At 41.8% G+C, this 9,597-nt stretch overlaps 1 protein-coding gene across 1 annotated transcript in view; it reads right to left on the reverse strand.

Annotated features, from left to right (window-relative positions):
* DDB2 (damage specific DNA binding protein 2) overlaps window positions 1-9,364 on the reverse strand; it is a 21,727-nt gene extending 12,363 nt beyond the window's left edge. Inside the window, exons 1-3 of the mRNA XM_060159238.1 lie at window positions 9,056-9,364; window positions 7,772-7,905; window positions 7,173-7,364 (exon numbers count right to left, since the gene is read on the reverse strand). Of these exons, the coding sequence (XP_060015221.1) occupies window positions 7,173-7,364; window positions 7,772-7,905; window positions 9,056-9,182 (453 nt within the window). The 5' untranslated portion in view covers window positions 9,183-9,364. The remainder of the gene's footprint in view (window positions 1-7,172; window positions 7,365-7,771; window positions 7,906-9,055) is intronic.
* Window positions 9,365-9,597: the final 233 nt, after the last annotated feature.

A 9,597-nucleotide genomic window follows, 5' to 3' on the forward strand; every position in this document is an offset into this window, starting at 1 on the left:
GGGACTTCCCTGGTGGTCCAGTGGCTAAGACTCCACGCTCCCAATGCAGGTGGCCTGCGTTCGATCCCTGGTCAAGGAACTAGATCACATGCTACAACTAAGAGTTCGCTTGCCGCAACTAAAGATTCCGCATACCGCAACAAAGATCCCATGTGCCACAACTAAAACCCAGTACAGCCAAATAAATAAATATTTATAAAAATAAATAAAAAATATCTTTAAAAGATACCTGCCCTGCAATCCAGCTATTCCACAACTAGGTATTTACTCGAGAAAAATGAAAACATATATCCACACAAAGACTTGTACATGCATGTTCACAGCAGCTTTATTTGCAACAGTCAAAAACTGGAAAAAGTCCAAATGCCCTTCGACAGGTGAATGGATAAATAAACTGTGGTATATCGATACACTGGAAAACTACTCAGAAAGAAAAAAATACTACTGATACATGCAAAAATGTAGATGAATCTCAAATATTTATACTGCATGAAAGAAGCCAAAAAAAAAAGAGTATATATTGTATGGTGCCATTTATATAAAAGCCTTGAAAATGCAAATTTATCAATAGGGATAGAAAGTGGATCAATGGTTTTCAGGTGTCAGAACAGAGGGAAGAAAGGGATGGATTTCCAAGGTGTGTGAGGAAACTTCGGGGGTGATGGATATGTTCATTATTTTAATTGTGGTGATGGTTTCATGGTTGTATACGTATGTCAAAACTCATCAAATCATACACTTTAAACATGTGCAGTTTATCATATATTAGCTATATCTCAATAAAGATTTAACAAAAAACAGAAACAAAAAGATAATTGTGTAAAGCAAAAATAAAAATGTAGGGTTTATAACATATGTAGAAGTAAAATGTAGGACGATGACAGAAGGGAGAAAACAGAAGTAAATATATAGTTGTAAGAGTCTTACAATACATGTGAAGTGGTATAACATTATTTGAAGGTTCTCTCTTATATTAAAGATGTACATTGTGGGGAATTCCCTGGTGGTCCAGTGGTTAGGACTCCTCACTTTCACTGCCAAGGGCCCAGGTTCAATCCCTAGTCAGGGAACTAAGATCCCACAAGCTGTGTGGTCAAAAAAAAAGAGATGTACATTATAAACCCAAGAACAACTACTAAAAGAGAGAAAAGAGAAAGGAAAAGAAGTGTAACTAATAATCCAATAGTGGAGATAAAATGGAATCATAAAAAGTACTCAACCAAAAAGAAGACAAGAAAAAAAGAAAAATGGAGCAAAGCAATGGGACAAATAGAAATATAAGATAACAGACTTAAACCCAATCATATTTATAATCATATTAAATGTAAATGGTCAAATGCTCCAATTAAAAGGTAGAGATTTGGGGCTTCCCTGGTGGCGCAGTGGTTGAGAGTCCGCCTGCCGATGCAAGGGACACGGGTTCGTGCCCTGGTCTGGGAAGATCCCACATGCCGCAGAGCAGCTAGGCCCGTGAGCCATGGCCGCTGAGCCTGTGCGTCCGGAGCCTGTGCTCCGCAACAGGAGAGGCCATAGCAGTGAGACGCCTCCGTACACCCCCCCCCAAAAAAAAAAGGTAGAGATTGTCAGATTGGATTTTTTTTTTTTGGCTGTGCCACCATGTGGCTTGTGGGATCTTAGTTCCCCAACCATGGACTGAACCCAGGCCCTCAGCAGTGAAAGCACCAAGTCTTTTTTTTTTTTTTTTACATCTTTATTGGAGTATAATTGCTTTACAATGGTGTGTTAGCTTCTGCTTTATAACAAAAAGCACCAAGTCTTAACCACTGGACCACCAGGGAACTTCCCACAGGTTAACTTTATTTTAAATGAAATTTTTAAAAAAATTACTGAGATATTGACGTATAACACTGTATTAGTTTTAGGAGTCCTAACCACTGGACTACCATGGAATTCCCAGATTGGATTTTTTTTACATGCTATCTACAGGAAGCTCATTTATATACAAATACACAAATACATTAATAATAAAAGGATGAAAAAAAAGATATACAATGCAAATACTAATGATAAAAAAGCTGCAGTGGCTACATTAATATCAAACAAAGATTTCAAGACAAGAAATATTACCAGGGGTAAAGGGAGACATCACACAATGACAAAGTTGTCAATTCATCAAAATGACAAAATTTTAAACGTGTAAGCACCTAATAACAGAGTTTCCAAATGCTTGAAGCAAACACTAAAGGAAAATAGACAGAACCACAATTTTATAGTTGAAGATTCCAATATTCCTCTCTCAATAATTGATGAGACATAAAATCAATAAGGATACAGAACATTAAGAAAAAAAAGATACAAAATATTTAAACAACACTATCAACCAACTTAACCTAACTGACATTTAGAGAATAATTCACCCCAAAACAGGGACTTCCCTGGCAGTCCAGTGATTAAGACTCCATCCTTCCACTGCAGGCAGCATGGGTTCTATCCGTGGTCGGGGAACTATGATCCCACATGCTGCGCAGTGCAGCCACAGGAAAAAAAAAAAAAAATTCACCCCAAAACAGCAGAATACACATTTTTTTTTCAAATGCATATGGAAAACTCACTAAGATAGTCCGTATGCTCAGCCAAAATACAAATAAAAAAATATAAAATAAAAAAAAATAAAAAAAATAAAATAAAATAAAATTTAAAAAAAATAAAAAAAAAATAAAATGACTGGAAATCACGTAAAATGTCTTTTGTTCGTAACAGAATTGAACTAGAAATCAATAACAGGGAGGTATCTCAACAATGCCCAAATATTTGGAAATTAAACAGAATACTTCAGAATAACCCATAGGTCAAAGAAGAAATCATAAAGAATTTGGGGGGTTCCCTGGTGGCGCAGTAGTTGAGAGTCCGCCTGCTGATGCAGGGGACACAGGTTCGTGCCCTGGTCTGGGAGGATCCCACATGCCTCAGAGCGGCTGGGCCCGTGAGCCATGGCTGCTGGGCCTGTGCGTCCGGAGCCTGTGCTCCGCAGCGGGAGAGGCCACAACAGTGAGAGGCCCGTGTACCGCAAAAAAAAAAAAAAGAATTTGGAAAATAATTTGAACTGAATGGAAACAAAAACACAACAAAATCTGTGAGATGCAGTTAAGAAATAGAGGGAAATGTATAGCATTAAATGGTTATATTAGAAAAGAAAGGTCTCAAATAAACAATTCAAGTTTCTATCTTAAGAAACCAGAAAAAGAAAAGCAAATTATACCCAAAGTAAGCATAGGAAAGAAAATAATACAACAAAAGTCAACAAAAAAGAAAACAGAATAACAACAGAGAAAAAAAATCAATGAAACTAAAAGCTGGTTCTTTGAAAATATCAACAAAATTGATAATCCTCTAACAAGACTGATTAGGGGAAAAAAAAAAGAAGACACAAATTACCAATATCAAGAAATATGAGGGGGCTTCCCTGGTGGCGCAGTGGTTGGGGTTCCGCCTGCCGATACAGGGGACGCAGGTTCGTGCCCTGGTCCGGGAGGATCCCACGTGCCGCGGAGCGGCTGGGCCCGTGAGCCATGGCCACTGAGCCTACGCGTCCGGAGCCTGTGCTCCGCAACGGGAGAGGCCACAGCAGTGAGAGCTCCGCGTACCGCAAAAAAAAAAAAAAAAAGAAATATGAGGGAGGACATTACTACAGATCCTATGGATATTAAAAGGATAATAAGGGAATACTATGATCAACTTTACACCACTAAATTCAAAAATTTAGATAAAGTGGACAAATTACTTGAAAGAAACTACCAAGCTCCTTCAAGAAGAAATAGATAACCTAAATTGCCCTGTATCTATTAAGAAATTGAATACATAGTTAGAAACCCTCCAACAAAGAAAACTCCAGGCACAGATGGCTTCACTAGTGAATGCTATTAAAAAATTTAAGAAAGGAATAGTACCAATTCTATACAAATTATTCCAGAAAATTCAAGTGGAGGGAATACTTCCCAACTCTTTACATGAGGTCTACATTACCCTGATACCAAAACCAAAGGCATTACCAAAAAAAGGAAATAAGATATATATATATTTTAATTTTATTTATTTTAATTAAATTTAATTTTTAATTAATTAATTAAATTTTTATTTTAATTTTATTTATTTATTTTTGGCCCAGTAGCATGTGGGAATCTTAGTGCCCCAACCAGGGATCGAACCCACGCCTCCTGCAGTGGAAGCATGGAGTCTTAACCACTGGACCGCCAGGGAAGTCCAGGAAATAAGATATTTTTAAGTGGTCGTCATCTGGTACAAGATGACTAAACTAGGATATGATCTAATAAGTAAAATACAACAGATTCTAGGATAGAATATTTACATAAAAATATAAGTAGAAGAACGGGTGTGTATAACAGTATATACACGCACATAAAGATGCCTCAAATGGGGATTTCAGGTAATAGTTACTTTATTCTTTATACTTTTTTCTGTATTGCCTGAATTTCTTACAATGAGCACAGGTCATTTTTACAATGAGAATAAAATAATCTTCATTTTGAAAATGTAATACATGTCCCCTTGCCAAGGGCCTGAAAGATTAAGATCAGAGCCAAGGCCAGATGACTAAAGAAATGACAAAATGAAGCACTGCTGCTCCCTCAGTCACTGGTCTCAAATCAACTTTCTGCCGTCAGTTCCTGGGAGTAAAAACAGACAGTTCTCCAGACCACCTACCCTTCTCCTGCTACAACCTAGTTCCCTACTAGTCACAGAGTTCAAATGCCCAGACCAATCTCCACAACAGTGTGTAAGGAAACTTCACTTAAATGCACATCATAATAAAGGGTGATATAAACCAAAAGCAGCTTCAGCCTGACACAAGTTCAAAGCAGTTATCATTCCCCTTTTTGTCAGGAAACTCTTCCCCTAGGACACTCTTAGGCTGTTTCTTAAAGTTCTCTATTCCCATGTCCTGGATGCCTAGGAAAAAAACCAATCTCCTCCTGCCTGAGCTCTGGGTTCTGACTTCAACTTAAAGCTACCCCTCCTGGGGGTCACCTGTCTCACCAGCTGGGTAGACAGACCACCAAGTAATCCCCTGGCTGCCTTTCTTTGGGCTTCAGGCACTTATTTTCTTGAACACTGATCTCATACCTTGAATCCTAATCTTCAAGCCTGCCTAACCTGGCCTTTTCTGATGAGCTGCTCTCCAAACCCTCCACTTAAAAGAACTCATCCTGGGTTTACCTTTGGCCTCTAAACCTGAGGTAGAAAAACAGTGAGCTAATGCAGAATCCAGTTCACAAATGTGTTTTGTTTAGCTACAGAGCATGTTCAATTTCACTTAGTTCCCAACATTAAAAACCAGGATATTTTAAATTGAAACCCCTGAGTACTGTTGGCGGGAATGTAAAATGGTACAGCCTCTATGGAAAACAGTATGGTGGTTCCTCAAAAAATGAAAAATAGAGTCACAATGTGATCCAGCAATTCCACTATGGGTACATAACCAAAAGAACTGAAAGCTGGGGCTCGAAGAGATATCTGTACAACCGCGTTCAGAGCAGCATTATTCACAAAAGCCAAAAGGTGGAAGCAACCCAAATGTCCATCAACAGATGAATGGATAAACAAAATGTGGTACATACATACAGTGGAATATTATTCAGCCTTTAAAGGGAAGAAAATTCTGACACGTGCTGCAACACGGATAAAACTTGAGGACACTGTGCTAAGTGAAATAAGCCTATCACAAAAGGACAAATACTGTCTGATTCCACTTGTATGAGATACTTAGTCAAAATCATAGAGACAGAAAGCAGAATGTGGTTGCCAGGGTCTGGAGAGAAGGAGGAATGGGGAATTAGTGTTTAATGGCTACAGAGTTTCAGTTTTGCAAGATGAAAAAGTTCTGGAGACTGGTTACACAAGAATGTAAATGTACTTAAAGCCACTGAGCTGTAAACTTAAAAATGGTTAAGATGGTAAATTTTATATGTGTTTCATCACAATTGTTTAAAGTCAGAACATTTCAGTCTTCATGTGAAAAAATCAGATCTGATACCTCAGGACCTAGATTCCCACCTGTCAACCATCTCCAATTTACCACTAACCACCATCCTACATCATTCTTTTATCTGTGTGGCTTCTTTACGCATGTGAATTTGTGGCTCCTGCTCTAAACCCAGAGCATCACCTTTCACAGTATAGCCCTCCAATGTCAGTCCCCAGCTGGGCAAGCTAACGGTCTTGTCTTTGGTGGAGGGGCCAATACCCTCACCCCTCAGCGACTGATGACAAACACTAGCACAATTAAGAGCACCCCTAAAAAGCTCTATGCCAAACCTTGCCCCAAACACACTCTGCCTTTCCTCCTTTTCTCTCCATTTATCTAAATATTGTTCTTCCTCACTCCTCACTCATCTATGAAACCTCTATTGACTGTAATTCACAAGAGATTCTTCCTTCTCTCATGTTCTGTATGTAGCATTTAGCATCTGTACTGCTGTATTGTTAGTTATCTTGTCGGTAGACATCCCACCTATCCAGTTATACTCCAAGCCCCTCATTCATTCAACAAATACAAAGCAGCTATCTAGGCCAAACATTGTTTTAGGTACTGGGGTTACAGTGGTAAATCAGAAAAACAAGGTCCCTGCCATCATGGAGCTTACCTTCCAGTGGGTAAAGACAAACAAATAAGTAAAACATTTCAGATATTGATAAACATTGTGGGGGAAAAGTGAAGCAGGATAATGAGATAGGGAGTCATCAGTCATTAGGCAGAGCGGTCAGTAATAGCCTTTTTGAAAAAATATATTGAGCCGAGACCTGAATGATAAGAGGGAGCCAGCCATGAGAAAACCATGGGAAAGAGCACTCCAGTCAAAGGGAACAGCAAGTGCAAAGACTCAGCTTCAGGAATAGAAATAGCCAGTATGGCTAAAGCATAGGGAATGAGGAAAGACAGTAGTACAAGATGAGGCCAAGGAGGTAAGAAAGGGCTTAGATTCTAGGTGATTTACGAGGGTGATCAATATTTCATACTTCCTAATATTTTAAGGGCAGGCGTTCAATAAAGAGTTGAGTATCATCACCATTGACCCGTTTGAAAATACCCACAGTTATTTTTGATCCCAATTATCTCCTTGTTACCGGATGACTTTTCATCCCTTCAACACACACTTCTTCAGCACTATCGTCTGGCACAGGGAACTGCTCACCCCTTTAATGAAGGTGGGTTTGTCCTTTATGCCAAAGTTCCAGAGCAAGATATCTCCCCCTTTGGAACCCACAGCCAGGGTGCTGGGGTGAGTTGGGTGCCACGCCAGGGATGTGGCCCTCCTGTCAAAAGGGGCAGCCTTTTGGAATATCCGGTAAGAAGCCAGAGAGTTCAAAAAGGACTGCTGGAGACCCTGATACAGAGAGAAAAAAATTAAGTTGAATTAAAACGTAAGGGTAAATTGCCAATCTCTGACTCCCGCATAGATAAGTGGGGTCAGGTCCTCCCACTAAAGGAAAAATAACTGCCTGACTCTGTGCATAAAAATATTTGCAATATACATGATCTAATCATGGAAAGCAAGGAGGCAGGGTGCATTCCTGCTGGGACGCCCTACAGCATAGGACTTCTACATGGCTGAGTGCCCAGTGGGCACTTCTACATGACTGAGTGCCCAGGAGTCAACAAGATGGGGGTGATCTGACCACTCCGCCGACCCACTGAACCAACCCAGCATCTAATTTTGGACCATCCAGCAGTAAAAAAAAAAAAAAAGGCACCATGCAAACCCTTGAGCTCTTCAGCCAGGAAACGCCTCACCTGCTGTAGTGATGGCCAGGCAGCTGTGCCCAGCTTATGCCGGTGGAGGGCCCTGACGATGCTGCATGGTGGCGGGACCCGCAGGCTAGCCAACCCCGCCCAAAGGCAGCCTGAGTCAAATCTTCTGCTAGGACCTGCCAAGCAGAACAGACACATATTTTCCGCTCCAATCTCACTCAAAGATTTTTCTGCTGAAACATCCCCAAAAGAAAGCCTTGTTCCTTCATTCGGCATAGACAATCTCTCTTATCATCTCCTAAGGTTTTTCCACGTTCTGCTCAGTCTCACCCAGCACAACAAATAAATAGTGAGTAGGAATTCAGCCCTTTCCAAAAAACATTCCCCAAAATAGTACTTCTGAAGTGAAACTATGATCTTGCGGGGTTCCTGAGAACTGAGCCAAAGAAACACATGAGAACTGCAGAACTCTTCCCAGTTTGGGCTGGAAAACTAGTGATAGGGTTGGGTGACAATTTAAAAGTTATATATAAAGCACAATAAAAAGATTTTAGGACAGCATAGAAGTGACTTTTCGGGAAAAGCAGTTTCTTTAAATCCTATATTAAAATAATGTAGAGGTGACCAGTGGTTGGCCCTAAGTGCAATCTCTTCTCCTTAAAACCAGCAGGATCCATAGGGTCCGGTGTGGCGCTAAATTCGCTAGGCTACTTTGGGGAAGGCAGATCCACCTAGAATAGGAATAAAGCAACTCTGGATTACCAACATGTATTTGAGGACCTGATCTCTATGAATCCCGCCTCGTGACAACCGATTCTTTCTTCTCATGAACAAAAAAAACACTTCATCAACAACCCCCTGTCTTTGGAGTTCCCTACATTCCTTATAGCCCCAGGTTCAAGCCCCAATAAACCCCTAAGAATGAGTTTTCGAAGGAAGGAAGGAGGGAAATGGGAGGGTTTCCGCAGTTAAACCAAAAGGACATACAGCTAGCAATCGTGACTAGAGAAATTAAGTACACACACCACTAGGCAAAGTGGGATTATCTTAAGCAGTCCTCAGTGTGTAAAAATTCTGGTACAAACAAGGAATTTGAAAAGTCCGTTGTGTCTGTTGTAATGGAGCTCATCTGCCTCTTCCTGTCACCTGAGGGAGGTTAAGCCCAAGCTCTAAGGTGTCATAGGACCTGCAGACAAAATGCACAGCCTGAGGCGTTCATAATTTGGGACGGCCTCAGGGACCCAGGCGCACCCACCCCCCACTCCAGCCTCCTGTGTGAGAACCCCAAATGGCGGAATTAATTAAAGCAGCAGGCGCAGGCAGTACCGGGGCCCTTCAAACAGAGCTTCTTGGCCTCGGGCTCCAGCTCCCAGGGGCTTCTGTTCCTCTTGCTCTTGGGGCGCACAACCACCTCGGGGGTCTTCTGGGTTTCTGGGCGTTTCCTGGGAGCCATGGCGTCCTCCGTGCGAAGGGGTACTATGCCTTATGCCGAGATGACCGACGAAAGATTGAGAAGCTTCTTGGGAAAAACAAGGCGGGGACCACAGAACCCGCTGAGCCACAGGTAGGCCAACTAAGCCAACTTCCCGCCAAACAGGCTCACCGGCAAGGCGGGGGCGCGCGCGGAGAGATGGGAAGTGTGTGAGGGGAGGGCCTCATCCGCTCCCCAGAGAAAAGGGATACCGCCTACGTGTTGGCCCTGAGCTAGTCCAAGTCAGCTGACCTGCCAGAAATAAACATGGCCGTTGGTGTTCGGCCTCGCAACTTGAAGCCTCTTCAGACGCGGCGCTGCCAGGCCTCTGGGCCCCGCCCCCCGCCCCAGACCGGATGCTAATCAAGGCTTCGGCTCCGCCTTCTCCACCTTCTAC

The sequence above is a fragment of the Lagenorhynchus albirostris genome, chromosome 9 (genome assembly GCF_949774975.1).
Source record: "Lagenorhynchus albirostris chromosome 9, mLagAlb1.1, whole genome shotgun sequence".
Lineage (NCBI taxonomy): Eukaryota > Metazoa > Chordata > Mammalia > Artiodactyla > Delphinidae > Lagenorhynchus > Lagenorhynchus albirostris.